Source organism: Sus scrofa, chromosome 17 (assembly GCF_000003025.6).
Source record: "Sus scrofa isolate TJ Tabasco breed Duroc chromosome 17, Sscrofa11.1, whole genome shotgun sequence".
NCBI lineage: Eukaryota > Metazoa > Chordata > Mammalia > Artiodactyla > Suidae > Sus > Sus scrofa.
In genome coordinates, this window is record NC_010459.5 from 52,424,033 (window position 1) to 52,444,985 (window position 20,953).

The following is a 20,953-nucleotide window of genomic DNA, read 5'->3' on the forward strand; positions in this document are numbered from 1 at the left end:
AGGGTGATAGCAGCTGCTGTGGGTTTAGGTAGGACTGTGATGGGACCAGATTTCTTTTCAGGCTTGCTCTCTGTAGCTGCCAAGGGGAGAGGCCAGGGCCAAGGCAGCAGGGGGTCTGAGGATGAAGAAGACAGCGATGCTGGTGGATCTGTGAGGGTGAAGGCAGGTGTGGGATTGCCACCTGGGCGTGAGGCCCCCTCCCTAGACTGGCACCGAGGGGCTCTGATCCCTGTGACAGGAGTAAGTCTGGTGGGCTGGCCTGGGCTTCCCTCTCTACCAGGCATCATCTGCTACACGAGGTGGGGAGCTGCACCCCATGGGGGGGGCTCTGTGGGCCTCTGAGGGGGTGCAGGGAGGCCTCTGGGGGCTACAGACGGGCTCTCACATAGCCCAGGGAACTGCGGTTCACCTTCCCAAAGCATCAACCTAATGCAATCTAGGTTTCCATTTATATTTTATTTTATTTTATTTTTTAGGGCCACCCCCGTGGCATATGGAGGGTTCCAGGCTAAGTGTTGAATCAGAGCTATAGCTGCTGGTCACAGCATCACATGATCTGAGCCTCATCTTCGACCCACACCACAGTTCATGGCAACGCCGGATCCTTCACCCACTGAGCGAGGCCGGGGATCGAACCTGCGTCCTTATGGATGCTAGTCAGTTCCGTTTCCCCTGAGCCACGCCGGGAACGCCTAGGTTTCCATTTAGGTTCAGGTAAATGGCTTAAAGCATTTTTCTTTTCAAAAATTAAAATAAATGTGGTGCAGAGTAAAAAATTCACACGGTTTTTGAAAAAGATAACGTGAGGCCATTTCACCTTTGAAGTCAGCCATGCTGACTTGGTGTCCCCTGGGCTGCTAGGGGTACCCTGGGGGAAAAGTTGGAGAAACAGATGCAAAAGAGAACAGAGAACGGGTGAGAAGGAAAGGGGGGAAAGAGAGGGCTGGAGGTTGGAGGACTCAGGGAGAAAGAGGAGCAAGGAGCCTCGGCATTTTCCAGCGATTTCTGCAAAGGTATCCACCCTCTTTTCCTCCAGCCCCACGGGGCCCACGAGGCATGAAGGAGCCAAAGAAATGGGCCCTTTTACTTCCGGTACCCACGCCAGCCGGCCTGGCTGGGAAGCGCAGTTTCCTCTCCTCAGAGAGCCCCATGGAAGGCTTTTTCTCTCTTTTTCACTGGTTTTCTTTAATGGCACATGATCCACACTAAAGACAGACAGGTAGCTGCTAGTGTTTGTATTTTTTTCTCTAGGCAGCCCCGTAAAGCAGGTCTTTGCTGGGCATGCTATTTACACGGTGGAAAGAAGACGCCAGCTCCTGACTGGGGGAAAGCGGCCTGGGGGCTGGGGCGGGGCGGGGCCCGTGTGCTGGGCTTCACTTCTGGACACAGAGGACCCCCGAGGATGCCGGGACAGCCCCTCTGGGGTGTGGCTTGGTCCGTCCTAGGCCAGGACCCACCTTCGACACACCTCCGAAGGCTTCTGTAGTGGTGGCGAGAGCGTCCGGCCGCGGGGGGCGGGCGGGGCTGGCGACGGTGGGGCTGCGTCCTCTGGGCTCAGTTGTTGTCTCTGGTGTCCGAGGAGGCACTTCCAAACAAGATGTCACTGTCGTGGGACATGCTGCTCAGCGGCGACTTGGTTTTGAGGAGGAACTGGGTCCTGCGGAACATCAGCCTCTCCTGCTCCTGCTTGAGCTCCAGGTAGGAGCGGGAGAAGGTGTGGAAGATGGAGGTCACCGGGAAGGCCATGAGGAGGATGCCGCTCAGGATGCTGCTGAGCGCCACCACCTGGCCGGGCGTGCTCCTGGGTACCATGTCTCCATAGCCCACGGTTGTCATGGTGATGACGGCCCACCAATAGCAGGCAGGGATGCTGGTGAACTCGGGGCTATCGGCCATCTCGTTCTCGATGACGTAGAGGAGGGGGGCAAAGAGGGCGATGGCCACGCAGAGGAAGAGCAGCAGGAGCCCGAACTCGCGGGTGCAGCGGCGGGCCGTGAGCCCCAGCGTCTGCAGCCCCAGGGAGTGGCGGGCCAGACGCATGACGTACAGGATGCGCAGCGCCCGCAGGACCCGCAGCACCAGCCCCACCTTGTCCAGGTAGCTGTTGCCCGTGCCGGGCTTGCGGCGGCCCGCGGCCGCGCCGTCCACCAGCAGCGTGATGTAGTAGGGCAGGATGGCCACCAGGTCGATCAGCGTCAGCGGGCTCCGCAGGAAGGCGAACTTGCTGGGCGCCTGGATGAAGCGCAGGAGGAACTCGAGGGAGAACCAGCCCACGCACACCGACTCCACCACGAAGATGTTGTGGCACATCTGGGAGCACTGGCCCTGGGGGAGAGGGAAGAGGTCAAGGCACAGGTCAAGGGGTACAGGGCTCTGTCCTGGGTGGGTGCCGGGCGACCTGGGTGGCGGGTGGTCCCACCTGTCCCTGCCCTGTGGCTCCGGGTCCTTCCCGGGTCCCCTCTTGCTGGTTATGCTCCCTCCCGAGGCTATCTCATCCAAGCCTAGAGTTTGAAGGACCGTTGACACTGATGGCTCCTAATCTCTCTCTAGCCCAGACCTCGCCCCTGAACTCCAGACCCCAGACAGGAGGCTTCCTGGGGTGTCGGATAGGTCCCCTCCTTTTGGTTATGCTCCCTCCCGAGGCTGTCTCATCCAAGCCTAGAGCTTGAAGGACCATTGACACTGACCGCTCCTAATCTCTCCCTAGCCCAGACCTTGCCCCTGAGCTCCAGACCCCAGACGGGCGGCCTCTTGGGGTGTCTCAAACTCATCATGTCCCTAAATGGGCTCCTGATGTATTTCTTTGTAAAATGTAAAATTTATTGAGGTGTCACTGATGTACAACACGGTGTACCAATTTAAGGTGTACTACAGTGAGGTGATTTGATATCCTTTTTTTTTTCTTCACTTTTTAGGGCCACATCTGCAGCATATGGACGTTCCCAAGCTAGGGGTTGAATCGGAGCTGCAGCTGCCAGCCTCTGCCACAGCCACGGCGACATGGGGACCAAGCCGTGTCTGTGACCTACACCATGGCTCACAGCAACGCTGGATCCTTAACCCGCTGAGCGAGGCCAGGGATTGCCGCCACATCCTCGTGGATCCTAGTCGGGTTTGTTACCGCTGAGCCACAGCAGGGGCTCCTGATTTGGCACGTGTAGACACTGCAGCATGATTATCGTAGTGTTAGTGAATACCCCATCCTATCGCATAACTAGCATTTCCTCTTGTGTGTGTCGAGAACATTTAAGATCTAGTCTCTTTGGGCTCCTGATTGACTGCACACCCGCCCACCTGTGGATCCCGTTTTTCTGGTTGCATAGGACTTGGCCTCATCCTGACAATTCCCATGTAATCCTCATGCAATCCCACTGGTGCTTCACTTTAAATGACTGCAGAATCGAACCACTGTCCACGTGGTGCAGTCACCACCCTCTCAGTCCTGGACAGTTGCAGGCACCTCCTACCTGGGCTCCCTGGTCCCAAAGGTCCATTTTGCACATATAGCCAGAGGCACTCAGAACATGAATTGGGTCCTGTCCCTCCTTGTGGCTCAGGGAGGTGGCTCAAGTCTCCGTGGAGCCCACATGGCCAAGCCACCACCCCTTCCACTTCCTTGCCCCCTGCCTGCCTTGTTCACCTGCTCCAGGCCCGTGGGCCTCCCCACTGCCCCTCCAACACCCCAGGCTCACCCCCAGCTGGGCCCTGACTTTCTCCTTCCCTGCCGGCCTCCTCTGGTCCCTAGACACCCACAACCATGAGGCTGCAGGTTCGATCCCTTGCCTCCCTCAGTAGGTTAAGGATCCTGCCTTCCCTTCCTGCAGCTCTTTGCTTCCATGTCGCTTTCTCAGGGTGGCCTTTTGTGACCTGCCCTGTTTAAAATTTTCCCCTCCTTTTTGTCTGACACTCTGAGTCCCCTTGACCTATTTGCTCGTAATGCTCATTTTTTCATAAGCCTTATAAGTTATTGAACACGCCTTAAAAGATACTCATCTAACTTGTTCATTGTCTGGCTCAGCCCTGCCTGGCCCCTGTCCCAGAAGATTGTCATCGCCTGGCACAGTTTGTGTGTTACTCACTCTCGACCCCAGTGCCTGCAAAGGCCCAGCACAGGTAGCTGATCCATTCGTCTTTGTTACCCGGGTGGATGGAAGAGCACTGGACTCATGTTTAGACAGGGCAGGGGGGCGAGGGGGGTGCTAAGTCGAGGGCAAAGGGAAACTGGGAGAGGTGGGCCAGGTGGGGTGGAGGCTGCCCTCTCCAGCTCAGCGCCCCCTGATGGCTGCCCCTGAATTCAGTCTAGAGGCTGCCTTAGTGAAGTTTTCAAGCGAAGCTGGAAATCTGGAGTTTTACATGAGGTCTCCTGGGCTGTAAATGTTTTGATAATTCAATACAAAGAAAGTACTCCACGGGCAACTCAAACAGTCTGCATGCCACATTTGTCATGTGGGCTGCCAGCTTGTGGCTCTGGGCTGCAATATACCTGGATGGTTGTTCGTCCCCAGTGGGTTTGGACATCAAAGGGGCTTCGGGCAGAGAGGGAAGGCACAGATGGCTCTACTTGGGCACAGCTGGGTTCTACCAGAGCTGCTATAATAGCTTTTCTCTAGGAATATGTGAGAGGCTGGAGGGAGGAACTAATACCCGGTGAGGCTTTGAGGTCTCCTCCTCTAGGAAGTCTTCCTGGAGTGCGTCCCCTCCAGGTATCCTCAGCACAGCCAGTGGGCCTCTCACAAGAGCCCCCTTGGCTTCTGTCTCATACTTATGGTCACGCGAGTGTCACCTGGGTTTGAAGATGCTTGAAGCTGGAGACTCACTCTGATATACCTGGCCTGCCCTGTGGAGCCCGAATACACTAGGCACTCAAATGTGTGCCTAAGTGAAACAGTGAACCGAACCGAACTGGTCCCTCAAATGAAGTCATTTTCAGTGATTCACGAAAAAGGCCAGGTTTTTCTAAAAGCAAGTATCAGACGTTGAATAAAACTACGAGTTTACCAGTATTTTCCTGATAAAATCAGGATCACATATGTTGGAGCTGAGAAGAAATCTAAGTCAGATGCTTCCAGACAGATCTCAAATGACACGCGTTTTCTCTTTTTATGGCAGGTGCATATAATCCATACACTTAGCATTTCCTGTACACCCATTGCTACGCACCATTCCACTTCCTGTAGACTCATTCACTGACTCCTCACAGCCACTTGGATGTGTCAGGAATCTGAGACACAGAGAGGTTAAGTAACTTGCCTACAGACACACAGCCGGAGTGGACAAAGTGGGATTCAGATTCAGGCTGTCTGGCTCCAGCTCTGCCCCCTTTGTCACTACTCCTTGTACTTCTCAAAAGTTCATTTTATGGGTTGAATGCTGTTTTCTCAACACTGGTTTTAAAAATCCAATGTATTAAAAAAAAAAAAAAAAAAAGCCGTTCCTGTCATGGCTTAGCAGTTAACAAACCTGACTAGTATCCATGAGGACTCAGCTTCGATCCCTGGCTTCACGCAGTGGATTAAGGATCTGGCGTGGCTGTGGCTGTGGCGTAGGCTGGCAGCTGCAGCTCTGATTTGACTCCAAGTCTAGGAACCTCCATATGTTGCAGGTATGGCCCTAAAAAAGACAAAAAAAAAAAAATTGCCAGAAGCTCCCTGTGAGTTATAAATGCAACACCACTGCTATTTCTTCCATAATACATCTGTGTGGAAAAGCCTCACATGGTGAGTGGTTCTGATGTTCCATCAGAGTCCACATAAAGCATGTAAGTAGATGCAGGGTACACAGCCGGTGCTCAATAAGTGCTGGCTGGAGTAATATTTATGTTGTGCTCATACTGCCATCCCTATTTCTCCAATGTCTACCCCACTGACATCTATCTGAATCTTTCGGACTGTGTGAGACTTGCTCTCAGAACCCCCACAGGGGGAAAGAGTCCAGCGTAAAGGCCCGAGGGTCTCGTACGTAAGGAGGCTGGACTGGGGAACACACATTCTGTGGACTCAGCTCCTACAACAGCAGCTGTGTGGGACTGCAGCCCAGGGGGCCTGACTATAAATGTTAAGGGAAGCTGGGAGTTTGAATTTTTTTTTTTTTTTTTTTTTTTTTTTTTGCTTTTTAGGGCCACCCCAGCGGCATATGGAGGTTCCCAGGCTGGGGCTCGAATCAGAGCTGCAGCTGCCGGCCTACACCACAGCCACAGCCACGTCAGATCCAAACTGCGTCTGGGACCTACACCACAGCTCATGGCAATGCCGGATCCTTAACCCAAGGAGCGAGGCCAGGGATGGAACCCAAAACCTCATGGTTCCTAGTTGGATTTGTTTCTGCTGTGCCATGATTGGAACTCCTAAATTTTTAAGTGAAAAAAATCTTAACTTAAAAAAAAAAAAATTTTTTTTAGGGCCGCTCCTGCAGCATATGAAAGTTCCCAGGCTAGGGGTCGAATAGGAGCTACGGTTGCTGGCCTACAGCACAGCCACAGCAACTCAGGATCCGAGCTGCATCTGCAATCTACACCGCAGCTTGTGGCAACCCTGGATCCTTAATTAACCCATTGAGTGAGGTCAGGGATTGAACCATTAGTGTCCTCATGAACACTAATGTCGGGTTCTTAACCCACTGAGGTACAACAAGAACTCTGGAAAAATTCTTACTTTTAAATGTTGGCAACCGAGTCAAAATTTGGGGGAGCACAGTGTGGGCCAATCACAGGTCTGTGGGCTGTAATGAGGCCCAGGCTGCCACGTGGGACCCATACTTCCATGTTCAAGAACCCAGAATTTGGACTCGGACAGGCCTGGGTCTGGGCAAGCTGCTTTGCCTCAGTGTTCTCATCTGTCAAATGGGTGTAAGAACACGTCCCAGGCAGGGGCGCTGGAAGAGCCTCTGAGAAGATGAGATGTGGACAGAGCGGCAGCCCAGCTGATGGTTCCTATAAAGTGCCGGCTAAGTAAGGGGGTGGCCCCAAGGATTGAGCACCCACCCCGTCAGGCCCTGGAGTAAACACTTGATGGGTAGTCTCCCATTTAAGAGAAAGAAATGCTCACTATTTGAGGTCACGGCCACACATACACACACCTGTCAATAAAGATCATATTCAGGACCCAGAAAATGTTTCTGGGATATTTCAGCACAAGGGAATTAGGAAGGCTGGGAAAGGATGCAAGATGGTGAAATAAATTTTGACGGTATATGTCACGTGCTGAGCGTGGGGCCAGGCACATCATAAATCACATCATCCACCCATCTCTTCATTTATTCATCCAGCCATTCATTCAACGGAGTGGCCGAGTGCCTCCTCCCAGCTGGAGAATGTCTTGGGGGAGGGACAGGGCCCATCACAGACCTGAACAGGCACGGAGCTCCTGTTTGAACGTGGAGATGGACAACATACACGTAAACACGATGTCAGGGGGGACTGGGACGCCGCTCAGCTAGTGCAGTCAGGGAAGGCTTCCTGGAGGAGGTGACGCTGCCCCTCCCTCCCCCCCGCCCCGTACAGCTGGGGGCTCTTACCTGCTCCTCCTCCTCCCTCAGGCTGGGCAAGGTGCTGATGGAGAGGTTGACGGCGGTGACAGTGACGAAGAGCACCGACAGGCAGGCGAACACCTTGCCGGGCAGCCCCGAGTGCGGCCTCTCCACCATGTCGCGCAGCCTCCGCATGCAGCGGCCCAGGCGGCCCTCGCCCTCGGCCGGGCCCTCGCTGTCGCGGTCCTCGCTGTCCAGCGGGTCGTCCTCGTCCTCCCGCTCCACCATCTCGGCGAACTCCTCGATCTTCTGCAGGTAGCGGCGCTTGCAGCAGCCGTCCAGGTGGTCCTCGGCGATGCCCCAGTAGAGCAGCTCCTCCTGGAAGGACAGGGCGCACATCTCCCGCAGCAGCCGCAGCTTGCCCGCCCGCAGGAAGGTCAGGATGGTGCCGAAGGCCCCCGGGTTGCGGTCGAAGAAGAACTCGTTGCAGGTGACGTCGTAGTCATCGCACACGTTGAGGATGTCGTCGAAGTTGGTGCAGGCCTTGAGCTGGCCCAGCCGCGTCAGCGGGAACTCCTCCAGCGTGGTCCAGGGCAGCGAGTACTTGATGCCGCCCACGTTGATGATGATCTGGCGCCTGCGGTCCTCGGGCTGGCCGCCCTGGCGGGGCTCGTCCTGCGGCCGCAGCCGCTGGGCCCGGCGGTAGAAGACGCCCTTGAGTGACTGGCTCTGGGGGAAGAAGGCCGGGTGGAAGGAGGCGTCGGAGGCGCAGCTCAGCGCGCTGTAGTCGTAATCAGAATTGTCTCCCGGTAAGAGGGTCATTTTGGGCCTTCACATCCCTCTAGGGCCTGCGGGGAAGGGAGGAGAGACCATGGTGACTCCTGAGTCGGGGGAGGATGCTGAATCTGCAGCTATGTGCTGGTATGGATTGAATTGTGTTCCCCTAAAATCACACAGGGAAGCCCTGACCTCCAATGGGATGGTATTAAGAGGTGGGGCTGGCGTTCCCGTTGTGGCTCAGCAGGTAATGAACCCGACTAGTATCCATGAGGATGAGGGTTCAATCCCTGGCTTCACTCAGTGGGTTAAAGACCCCGCACTGCAGTGGGCTATGGTGTAGGTCGCAAACACGGCTCAAGCGCTGCGCTGCTGTGGCTGTGGTGTAGGCCAGCACCTCCGATTTGACCCCTAGCCTGGGAACGTCCTTATGCCGTGGGTGCGGCCCAAAGGGCCTCCAGGAGGTGGTAGCTTAGGAGGGTGGAGCCCCCGTGGTGGGCTTAGTGCCCTTAGGGGGAGGAGAAGACGCCAGAGCTTAGGTGGCTGCAAACCAGAGAAGGGCCCTCCTCTGGACCTGGCCATACTGGCCCCTGGATCTGGGACTCCAAGCCCCCACCCCTCAACCATGAGCAATAAAGGTTTGTGGTTTAAAGCCCTTGGTTAGGGATTTTGTTACAGCAGCTCGAACTGAGTGAAAACAGCCACTCTATCATTCAGCACCCCCGATCGCCGCCGGTCCTCTGAATCCACATCATTTATGCCATAAAAATGTACCAAGTGCTGCTGTGAGCCAGGTGCTGCTTGAACTGGGGGTTCATAGCCCTGCACAGGCCAGATGTGGTCCCCGACCCTACAGAGCTGACATCCGAGGGGACCGTCATGCGACCTCTGTACTGTTATTTACTTCGCCCTTGAAGTCTGCCCAACCCATTTTCAGGATGTGTTTAGCTTGGAAAGGTAGCTGAATGTAGAGGAATGGTTCTCAGCCAGGGCTGATTGTGTCCGCCGAAGGGGGCTGGGGAGACGGACACATATGACAATGTCTGGAGGCATTTTTGGTGTCACGATTGGGCGATACTATTGGGACCGAACAGACAGGGGCCAAGGCTGCTGCTAAAAGCCCTATGAGGAGTTCCTGTCTTGGCTCAGTGGCTAACGAATCCGCCTAGGAACCATGAGGTTGTGGGTTTGATCCCTGGCCTTGCTCAGTGGGTTAAGGATTCGGCGTTGCCATGAGCTGTGGTGTAGGTTGCAGACATGGCCCGGATACGGTGTTGCTGTGGCTGTGGCGTAGGCTGGTGGCTACAGCTCCGATTCGACCCCTAGCCTGGGAACCTCCATATGCCGTGGGAGTGGCCCTAGAAAAGGCAAAAAGGCAAAAAATAAAAGTAAAAAATAAAAGCCCTATGATGCACAGGCCTGACCGCACAGCAGAGAACTATCCAGCCTCCAACATCCATAGTGCTGCGGTGAAACTCTGCTGCTGTGGTTACCAGCACAGGCTGTGGAGCCACATGGCCTGGGCAAGTTACTCAAGCCTTGATTTTCAATTTCCGCATCTGTCAAATGGGTATAACCATATGATCTCCTTCATAGGACAACTGAGAGGATTCGATGAATTGTGTACCTAAGCCCTCTTAACACAGTGCCTGGGACATGGGACAGCAAACCCTTGCTGTCTACTATTACTATTAGTATTTAACTCAAAGGGACGCCGTGTATCCTTCCATACCTGCGAGATCCACATCACTTGCCATAAATAAGAGGCCATCTCCAAAACTATGCAGTTATCACAACAGTGCCTGGTTCGCTGCTCTATCAGTAAACATCATCTCGAGGACACAGGAGTGACTCGGACAGGCACGCTCACTCCTCCAGGAAGCCTTCTTGGGCTCCACCGGCTCAATCAAGTGTCAACTGACTCCACCCCCATTTATCTTCCTGCACTGTTTTAGAATGATCCGCGTGCTAGCCAGCCTCCTTCAGTAGACTGCTTGCTCCCTGGGGGAAGAATGTGCTTGACTCAAATCTCTGAATCCCTGCGTCCAACAGCATAAAGGCTCCAAGAAGTGCTCAACAAATGAGTACATTTCCTGTCGGTGAGGCCAACAGGATGAAGGCAGTTCTGAGAAACGGAGGTCAGTGTATCAGCTTACCTAGACTTCTTCCTGCTGAATCCTCGAAGCTAAGCACTTGTGCTACTCGAATGAGATCGCTAGTCATTCACAGCTCATGGGCTGCATCTGGTTCACAGATATTTTTGCCTGGCTTGGAGAAGATTTTGACAACGGAGAAATTCCATGTTGAAATTCCTATGTATCTTGGTTATTCTTGGAAAAAAAAAAATCAGACTATCTGGTAACACCTGGCTCTAGTTCCAGAAATGACTGCCCCCTTTAGGCAGGGCACGCACACTACAACCCATCACAGTCCCCACCCCTCCCTGCTGTCCTGCTAACACCCGATTTACTTTTCTCATGTATGCGTCCTTCCTGGCCCCTGGCATTTGCGTTTGAGACCCCTCAATAATCAACGGAGCTCTCCAGAATTAAGCTGGTCCACAGAAACATCCTAAGAGTCTAATACTTTGCTTTTATTTATTTATTTATTTATTTATTGTCTTTTTGCCATTTCTTGGGCCACTCCCACGGCATATGGAGGTTCCCAGGCTAGGGGTCGAATTGGAGCTGTAGCCACCAGGCTACGCCACAGCCACAGCAACACCGTATCCGGGCCATGTCTGCAACCTACACCACAGCTCACGGCAACGCCGGATCCTTAACCCACTGAGCAAGGCCAGGGATCAAACCCGCAACCTCATGGTTCCTAGGCGGATTCGTTAACCACTGAGCCACGACGGGAACTCCTAATACTTTGCTTTTAAAAAACACCCCCCACCCCCCCAGCTCAGTCCTCCCATGGATGCAAGTGGTACCAGCAAAGTGTATCAACTCCAAATGGAGACCCATTTCCAGTACCTGTGTATCCATTCGTGCTATGGACACATCCAAGGGAGACACACACACACACACACACACACCCCTGCATCAATGAGAAACAAGGTTTAAGAGGAACCATGGGGGGCCTCCATAACTGAAAGGCACCTTCCTAAAAGAAATTCTTTTACAAAAGCAAATCATCACTCATTTATCTTTGGGGAAAGCTATAGTATCACAGATCAGGTTTTGGAAAACTAGGGTACACCTGCATTTGAAAAAAAAGTGATTCGATTTTAAAGCATTAAGAGTGTTTTCAACTTCCCCTAAAATTGGAACTCATCTCCTAAGGCAAAGCCTGCCAGAATCCCTTGGAGGAGAAAGATCATTTTTAGTGCGACTGCTTTTCAGCTCTGCTGCTTTATCTTTGCCACCAAAGACAAGGGGGAAAACGACATTCTATTTGACCAGAATGGTGGTGGAGATAAAGGAACACTCCTTTCATCCAGCAGCCTCAGAGAGCTCTTTGAAACCCCCACACCTGTAATCACCTTTTTTCTTGCAAAATTTCTTCGTTCCACCCTCCTCGTTCTTCCTCCGAGGGAAAGCTCCCTCAATTAGCGATTCCTCATTTTTCTTCTCTCATGACCCGAGTCAACCGTGAGTCAAAGCCTCAGCCCCCTGTGCGTGAGGTCATCCTTGTGTTCAGTATGGAGAAGGGAAAAGAGCCTGCTTTGTTCAGGCTGCCTGCACACGGGGGGCCAGAGGTCCCTGGGGAGGCCCAGATGCTGGACTTTTCAAGAGGAGGGATGGACGTCCTTCCTTTGGTCTTGGGGTCACCCTGCCCAGTGGGTGTGGGGGCGACAGTTCTCCATGCTAGAGTCTCGGGCAAGGTTCATGGATCAAACAGGCTCCAAAGTCCTGCTTCTGGAAAATAATGCTACTTTTCACCCTCTGTAAAAGGTGGCCTTTTCAAATTTCCCTACAGGGTGAGGTCAGCTCTGGAGCATGGTGGAAATGGAATGATTTTTGCCTCTTAGGGTCTGTATGTCTGCTTGGGAAGAGAAGCTGTTTGAGAAAGGAGGGGCTGTGACGGCGGGGATGGGGCGGAGGAGTCTTAAGGGAGCTGGCATTCATGGGTTCAATCCTTACCACCTGTCGGACTGGGCCAGGTGTGGAGGCACAGCAGAGGACAAGAGAGACCCAGCCAGCCCCTGTCCTCATGGATGTGACATTCTAGTGGGGGAGACAGTCTCTAAATAAGTACATAGATCATTTCAGGCTATAGTGAGTGTTGTGATGGAAACAGAACAAGGTAACAGATGGGGAATGCCTGGGGAGGGGGTCATTGTTAGTTGGAGGACCCAGGAGGGCTACTTAGAGGAAGGGACCTTGGGACAGAGACAGCCTTTGGAGAACCTGGGGGAGGGTGTCTCAGGTGGAGGGCATGGTAAGTGCTTGCTCCTGGGCCTAGAGATGGGCTTGGATGATCAAAGACCAGACTGAAGGCCAAGTGATTGGGCAGAGTGAGTGCGGAGAAGGTGGGAAGGGATGAGTATTGGGGGAGGGAGGATTGGTCAGCAGGTGCCAGACAGGGCTGGGGTTTATTCTGTGGGCAAGGTAGCCTCAGGAGAAGATTCAGGGTGAGCTGGGGAGGCCAGCCTGGGAGACCCTGTAGTGATTCTAGAAAGAGACCATCAAGGCTTGGACCAGTGGAGGGGTCTGGAGAATTCGATGGATTTAGGGTGGACTTTGGAGGAACAGCTGACAGGATTTGATACCGGACTAAAGTGATCATTCCCCTGGTGCAGTTCACCCAGATGGCCTATAGATGGCGCTATGATGATGAGACAGCCTTTCCTGGCTGTGGGATGATGGACAGGAGAGGGTGTGGGCAATTCAGGGAGAGAGAGCAGGAATGGGGGCCTCCTACACGGATGGATGGATTGGATGGATAGAGTCAGACCACCCAAGCTGACCTGATGCTTGAGTGTGGGCTTGGGGGGAGGTGTTGGTATTAGCTGGTAGCTCTGAGCTGGCAGGGCTGGAGAGGGCCAGAGTGCCAGGCCAGCAGAGATACGGCAAAGCCCAGGGGTGGGTACTTCCTGTGCCCAGGGCCCAGCACCCACTCCCCTGCTGAGTCTGCACACCACCCCAGGGCTGAGAAGTCGATGTAGGGAGACCCCACTGGGGGGATAGGGTAGGCAGAGTAACCCCCACCCCACCCTGCTCAGGCTCAAAGATGTCTGTGTGCTTAGCCTAATCCCTGGAACCTGGGAACACGTTAGACTGTGTGGCGAGCAGGAATCAAGGGTACAGATGGAAAGAAGGTTATGACTCGGCGTCCTTTGAGGTGGGAAGAGGTTCCTGCAAACACAAGGGGCCTTAAAAGATGGAAGAGAGGGGCAGGACTGGGTGTCAGAGCGATGCAGTGCTCGGGGAAAGAGCGACTGGCCAGTGCTGGTTTTGGAGATGGAAGGGGCCACAAGCCAAGGAAAGCAGGCTGAGACAGGTGAGGGACGGACTTTCCCCCAGATCCTCTAGAAAGGAACGCAGCCTGCCCACACCTTTATTTTAGCCCCGTGAGGCTCATTTGAGATCTCTGTTCTCTAGTAAGTCTGTGTTGTTTTAAGCCACCTGGTTTGTGGGGATCTGTTAGAGTGGCAATTAGGAAACAAATACAGGAGATGCTGAGAAAATGCTGGTTAGATTCCAGCTTGGGAGCCACTGACTGACTCCCCCAAGCTGGGGATGCAGAAGAGCCTGCTGGCTCTGAGGTCAGGAGACCTGGGTTCAAGGCCAGTCCCTCTGTGTCTTTGGACAAGTCATGTGTTGCCTCTGGGACACAGTTTCCTTATCTGTAAAAGGGGCATCGTGCATTGCTCCGACCTCTGAGTTACGAAGAGGACTAAAGCAGATGACACGGGGACATGCTTGGCCCAATGCCTGACATGCTTCAGACCCTCGGTGGCGCTGCTATCTTATTCTCAGCTATGTGGCAGCAGGGGTCTGTCATCTCCCCCTCCGCCAGCCAAAGGTGACTCCTTTCTGTGACCTGATCCAGCGGGACTTGAACCCAGCATCGTTTGCAGGGAGGGCAGTCTGGCACAGCCTCTGGGAAGGCCACGGGGTGCCGAGGGGAATGAAAGATATTAGTGCCTGTTGACCCAGGAATCCCAGGCGTGGGTTTAGTCCCCAGACCTGGGTCCACAGGGGTTGTGACAGACATTGTTGGTGACACGCTGTTCACCCTCCAGTCCTTGACTCAGGGTCTGCTCCTGGGGAGGCAGGTCTGAGAGAGGAAGAGGGTGTTTTTAAGTGCAGCCACCCCGGGATGCTGTGGTGCTGGGGGGACCCCAAGTGCCCCTCCCTGGGGGGCAAGGAACCAGCCACGCAGATGGCGGACGCCTGGAGATTTCGCAGGAATTGGAAGCAACCAACTAGATGGAGGTTTAGCAACACATTTAGATCTGAAAAACATGGTGCCAAGTGGAAAAAGAAACACAAGTTTACAGCACCACGCTATTTATGTAGACGCACACACACAACAGCACAGGCTTTGCAAAGGCTTGAGCACACGTGAGGACCCATGTCGACATCTCTGCAGGGAGGGTGCCTGGCAGGGCAGGGGAAGGGGATGAAGCTTGGGACCTGGATTGAAGGGAACAAGGGCTAAGACGGCCGGAGGAAGAGTGCTGAGAAGTAAAGCATGCAGTTAGCACGACCCCGGGTTTTAAGCCAGGTTGAAAAAAACAAAAGAACACAAACACCATTCAAGGTTTCTGTGCAATCCCTGGATTCGGGGGAGGCACAGATTCCCAGGCCTCTCCCCAGACGGTCGCAAGCAGAATCCCTAAGGGGGAGGCCCAGGGATTGGCATTTTCGAAGGTTCCCGTAGAGCTGGCTGATGTTTGAGAGGAAAGGAAGGGGGGCCAGGAGGGCCCGTAGACCCTTGAGGGGCTGGGGGGGTGGGGGAGAGGTGCTCTGGGCTTCAGCAGGGAGCCTCCTGCCCAGCTTCTCAATCTCCTTGAGCTTCTGGAAGGTGTCACACTATGGGAGCTTCACTGGATGACTAGAGACCCTCTGGTTGGAGGGAGAAACCTTCTGCATCTGGTGGTGTCACCACAGAGGCTGGGGTTGCTGCTGTGGCACGGGTTTGATCCCTGGCCCGGGAACTTCCATATGCTGCAGGTGCAGCTAAACAAAACAAAACAAACAAAATAAAACAAAACAGCCTTCTTGCACTGAGGCCGCCTCGAACCCATTCCCCTTTGTGAGTCCCCAGCTCTGCGGATGCTGTCCCTGCCATTTCTTTTCCTTCCTCCCGGGAGAAAGATGAGGTTCACGAGGTACGGAGAATGCCTGAGCAAACACTTCCAAAGAGAAATGATCATTGGAGCTGGAAGGAGTTCTGAAGGGCAGCCCCTGTGCAAGAAGGCTGTGGTCAGCGTCCGAGGGGGGGGGGGTGCAGGGCCTGGGGCTGGACTGAGAAGTGGGGAGCAGGGTGGGTGGAAGGTCTAAGTCGGGCTTGCCTGGCCATCACTGCTGCTTCTGCTCATGCCCTTCGGCCTGATAGAGCCATCGGCAACCCCCAAGTCACCAGCCCTCTCCTGAGCCTGTTCCCTCCCCACAAAGCGGGGCGCCAGCACCTATGTCCCAGGGCTGTTATGAGGATCTGAGGCTGGAGGTTTGCTGAGTATGACCACTGTCACCTGACCCCTCATTCCCATGGTCACATCCCATCGAGGACATGAAGGGTTCCATGAACCGTTTTGCGTGGATCCCGATGGCGAAACACCCCTTGGGGCTCTTTAGGATCTCACCAAACTGCTGGCCTCTCCCAGTCCTAGGCCCATCCTGAAGGACAGAGCTCTGTCCCTCTTCTGGGCGGGAGCAGGGATGCAGAGAGCGCTGGGCACTCGCAGAGCTGTTACCTGCCCCCTCGTCACAGCCTCCCTTAATCACACACCAAGTGCCAGGCGCGGTGGAAGAACCTTAACCAGAGACGCCCACGTCCCTCCCTGAAAGGCAGGTGTTACTATGAACACTCCCATTTTACAGATGAGGAAATTGAGGCTTTGCGATGTGAAAACGCATGACTCTAGTGATAAGAGATGAAGCCAGACTCCGACTAGGTCTGTGGGACTCTGAGCAAACCTCCTTGACTCTGCATTTTACTGCCTCCCTGCATCCCTGGTGGGGAAAGGGGTGGGGGTCCCCCACGGGCAACTAGCCAGGGATAGGGTCTCTCATCTCTTTATTTTCTACGACAAGCTTTTGAACTGTCTTTGGCGAAGGAAAAGCAGGCAATTGCCCAGAGCTGGGGAAGCATCTTTATTCCTACTGTGCATTCACGCGAGAGCAGAACACGAAATCAGCAAAACTGGATTTGTCAAGTTCTGGGTTGCCATTTTGGTCTCTGGGCAAAAGAACCCCCCTGCGGTGTAGACAGGCAATAGCTAGGGGTGTGGCCTCTGGACCGTGCTGCCCGGCTCACCTGTGCAGCCTTCTACAAATCACTTCACCTCTCTGTGCCTGAGTGTCCTCAGCTGGAAACTGAGGCAATTGTGGCACTCACCTGAGTGCTTGGAGCTGTGCCTGGCACCTGGAAAGGGCTCGGTGTCTGCTAGATTGGCTTCTGTGCGGCCAGCCCGGCTCCGCTCCTGCCTGCCCCTCCCTCGCTCTGCCTTTCTAGAGGCATGTGAAGCAGAAAACACCTTTTGCACAGGGTGGACCTCGGGGCCGGCTCGCCCTCTCCCCTGGCGCTGAAGTCGAGTCGCTCACTCAGCTGGGCCGAGTTTCCCATCAGTAACCTACACTGATGAGGTAGGCGAGCGCCTGCGACCCGTCTCCCAAATATGTCCGTGTCCTGAACCGTGTGACTACGTTATTGACCCGGCAAGAGAGCTTTTGCTGGTGCGCCTAAAGAGAGGATCTTGAGATGGGGAGGTGACTCTGGATTAGCTGGGCGGGCCAGATGTCATCACAAGAGTCCTTATCAAAGGAAGGCGGGAGGACCAGCGTCAAAGTGATGCGACCCCAGAAGCAGAGGTTGGAATGAGGCGAAGCCGAGGGCCAAGCGTGCAGGAAAAGGCAAAGAAAGGGATTCTCCCCCAGAAGGAACATAGCCCTGCTGCCCCCTTGACGTCAGCCCGAGGAGACCCGTTTGGACTTCTGATGCCCCCCAAACTGTCACGTCATACCTTTGTGTTGCTTTAAATCGCTGGCAATCTGTGGCACAAGAAACTAACCAAGTGCCATGCAACTTTCTTAAAAAGAACATTTCTTTCCTGAACTCTAGGCCCGCCCCCCACCCCCACACCTGCCAGCCTGTGTCACTCCCTAAGCCCCAGCGGGTGTTGGAAGGAACCCCATCCATCTCTCATTGCAGCCCTTGCCATGCCAGGGCAGCCTCATTTGTCAAGGTTAGGGCTCCTGGCTGTGCTGACGCAGAGGCGGGTCATGCTGCATTAATCCTCAATTAAAATGTTAATCAAAACGGATCCAGCCATTAGGCTGGCCTAGGTCCTGGCATGCTGGGTCGCTGTGAGGTGCCCTGTCCGTGTGGGGAACCCATATTTCTTGACGATTCCTGTCCAGCCTCGTTACAATCCAACCACGCCGGACCTCAGTCCTGCTTCCTGCAGGACCCAGGTCACTGGCGGGGCGGGTGGGGGGGGGGATATGTGCTGGGAGCTGGGCCTCCACCCCCCACCTGCCCCCAAAGAAAGAACATGCCAGAGTCTCCCAGCCCGCTCACCCCCCCACCCTCACCCCAGAGGCAGCCTCTGCAGCTTCCCTACTCTGCTTCGGGCGAAGTAACACCACATGCACGTTTGCCTTCTACCGGGAGGTGCTCTGGGGCGGGAGCCAGGAGGTCCTTTGCTATTTGCCTCCTTGCAGCCCCCAATCTGGGGACACAAACAGGCGTAAGCACAGGAACGGCCTGGGGAGCAGGGAGGACCTGGGGGCAGCAGGAAGGGGACACCTGCGCAAGCAGCCCCTGGGTTCTTGTCCTTAGGAGGTGTTAAGGCGGCAGTGTCTATGTCGGGGAAGTGAGGGGGGAGGGAGGGAGAGCAGGGCTGTGCCTGCCACCTGGGGGTGGGGTGGGGGCACAGGTGTGAGGCTGCCATCACAGAGCAGGGAAAGAGCTGAGGCACCATCCAGACCCCATCTGTAGCGCATTCACTCTCCACTCCGATTTTGCGAGTGCACCCCTGTTTGCACAAAAATGGCCAGTAGGAGCTGAGTGACAGCAGCTAGGCTATCTTACCTCTCCCTTTTTATTAATTCTATTTAGAGTGGCTTCTCCATCTCCCCCCCCAACCGCCCATAGAGGGAGGGGCTCCATCTGGGGGTTTAATGAGTCAAGCAGGAGTGGAGTCCCGGATCCCTATGTCTTTGGCAAGTGGAAATGTTGACTCTGCCTCACGTATTCAGAACGGGGATGTGGAGAAGGGACAGCCTGATCGTGACACCTTTCAGGGGTCCGGGGCGTTAACTGCTCAGTCCTGGGTTGAGTGTCTCAGCCCTACACCCAGGACGCATCTCTCTGCTCTTGGGTTCCCTGGGGCATCTCCCGCACCTCTTGCCAGGGCCCAGCTGTGTGTCTGGTGCAGAGAATTCAAAATGGCAGCGGGGCGGGAGCCTGGCTCCCAGATCTGCCCTCATCAGACGCCAGGACTCCGCCGGCCTGGGTTCTCAAGGCTCCGGAACATGAATCAAGGCTGTCTTGTTTCCCGCATGCTCATGGTCCCTCGTGAATTTGAAGCATGTCCCACGAGAGACCACTTTCCACTGGAATGGCTGGCTTAGGGGATGACTGATGAGGGCGATCCCCAGGGGCCATCCTTGCCTGTCTTTCAAACACCCCTTCTCCCCCCTCCCCTTGCTCAGCAGGTGCCTCTGCAGGGCTCCAAGACAGAGAACACAGGGTCAAGCTCAGGCCTGACAGATCCTGAGAGGTCCATTCAAGAGAGCCCGCACGCCTTGGCTACCTGCCAGGGCTCCAGAAGGGCCAAACTTTCCTTGGAAACGTGCTCCGGTGAGTCTCCCCAAAGTGAGTCTGACTGCAGTCATGTGTGTGGGGCTCTCACACACCCTAGTGAACAAACCTCTGCTCAGAGGCAGCATCAGGAGCACCCTCCACCTCCCGTCCAACACACACTCAATGAATGACAGCAGTTCCTGCTTCCTCCCCTCACCTCCACGGCATTTACCCCGAGGGGTCAGCAAAGGAGATCTCTGGTGTCCATCTGCTTCACCTTGGTGACCCTGCGTGGGCTCAGGAATACCAGTGCTTGCGAAAATGTCGACTGAATGACAACTTCACTAATATGCCCCGTCCGTGGGAGGCTGCCGTCCTCAGTAGGGTTGGATGGGTGTTTCAACCCTTCTTCCCATTGTCACCCTCCCTTAAGTAGATTTTTAAAGACCTTCTCTTCTTATCCAACAACCTATTCCAGCTTCCCCGCTCCCCTTGAGAATGAATGCCTTCGATGCAGCAAGGAAAGGTCATTCTGCAACCCGGCCAGCGACCTTCTGCCGGTAGACGCCTGGGGGAGGGGGAGGTGCAGGGGGAGGACATGCTATCCAAGCTGCGGGCTGCTTCCATCCCGTCCTGCCTGCATCCTACCCCCTCCTTCACCGTCCTCTCCCCAGCACAGTGCCTCAATGACTGTTTGCTAAATGAATGAAATCATGCACACTGGGCACTGGGCACCGGTGAGCTTCGCATAGTAGGTGCTCAACCAATCTTTGTCCAACCTCTGAATGAATGAATGAACTTCCCTCTCTTCCTTTCTCACACAAAAGACTCCAATCCATTCAGCCTGAGCCCCTCCCCTGAGGCTGAGGAGGCGACCTTCCCTTCCAGGGAAAAGCGCTGTCTCCGAGTCCCCAGCTCCCAGCACACATTAGGTGCTCAATAAAAGCTTGTGGCGTTAGTGAAGGACTCAATAAAGCCTCCTGAAGGGATGCTTCATTCTGTGTCTAAGGATGGCGTGAATGAGCAAGGGACAGACGCCCCCTACCACCTCCCCTACCACTCCTCCCTGGGTCCTCGGGCGAGACGGCGAGGAACCTCTGCCACAGCCAGGATGTGCTCCCTGCCCCGTCACTTCGCACCTTGGAGGCCCCCCACACACACCCCGGGAAGCCCAGAAGCTGGACCCGCACCGTGACCGTGGCGAGCGCGCTTCACGCCGCCGCCCGCAGCTGCTCTCGGGTCCTCTGTCGCCCCAGCCACCTCCTTCAGCGGCTCTTGCGGGTCCCCTCCGGGGAGCCGGGGCCACGGCCACGTGCAGCTCCCCCCACCGGAGCCCGAGGCCGCCCGCCCGGCGGCGCCCAGCCAGGCTGCAGCGCGCCAAGTTCCCACCTCAAGTTCGCGGCACGGCGTCCCCGCCGCAGAGTTGACCGGGCCGCAGCTCGCGTCCCCCGGCTGCTGGCGGGTCCCGGCGAGGACGCGACCAGGGGCTGCAAGCCGCCCGCGCCGCCTCTCGGAGCCGCCGGCAAACTTCGGCCCCCGGGTCCCGCTGGGCTCCGGCACTCGGACCCAGGGCCACCCGCCTCTGCCTCCCGGTCCCCGCCGGGCTCCGAGTGCGCCGGGAGCACCGCGCGGCAGCCGCCGAGGGAGGGAGCGGGCGGGAGGCGGGCCGGAGGGAGGGGCGGCGCGCGGGGCGGGGAGCGCGGGCGGCGGCGGCGGCGGGGAGCGCGGGGCCACGCGGCGCAAGCCCCGGGCGTCCGGGCGGCCAGCGCCGGGCCCCGGCTCTCGGAGG

The 20,953-nt window shown here is 55.5% G+C and overlaps 1 protein-coding gene across 3 annotated transcripts; it reads right to left on the reverse strand.

Moving 5' to 3' along the window:
- KCNG1 (potassium voltage-gated channel modifier subfamily G member 1) lies at window positions 1,158-20,800 on the reverse strand. Of its 3 annotated transcripts, XM_013985459.2 has the most exons (4): window positions 20,554-20,743; window positions 10,398-10,571; window positions 7,513-8,312; window positions 1,158-2,325 (listed from the first exon to the last, which is right to left on the reverse strand). In XM_013985459.2, the coding sequence occupies exons 3-4, from the start codon at window positions 8,284-8,286 to the stop codon at window positions 1,555-1,557; spliced, it is 1,545 nt and encodes a 514-aa protein (XP_013840913.1). In that variant the 5' UTR covers window positions 8,287-8,312; window positions 10,398-10,571; window positions 20,554-20,743; the 3' UTR covers window positions 1,158-1,554. The 3 variants fall into 3 exon arrangements, with proteins under 3 accessions (XP_013840913.1, XP_020932856.1, NP_001106921.1); XM_021077197.1 differs by lacking the exon at window positions 20,554-20,743 and having other exon boundaries at window positions 10,398-15,094; NM_001113450.1 differs by lacking the exon at window positions 10,398-10,571 and having other exon boundaries at window positions 1,221-2,325; window positions 20,554-20,800.

Bases quoted from the DNA above. Each gene is read 5' to 3' on its own strand.
- KCNG1 (XM_013985459.2), bottom strand. From the start codon at position 8,286: ATGACCCTCTTACCGGGAGACAATTCTGATTACGACTACAGCGCGCTG. The intron at 2,326-7,512 runs GTAAGAGCCCCC...CCTCTCCCCCAG, and splicing joins TGAGGGAGGAGGAGGAGCAG to GGCCAGTGCTCCCAGATGTG.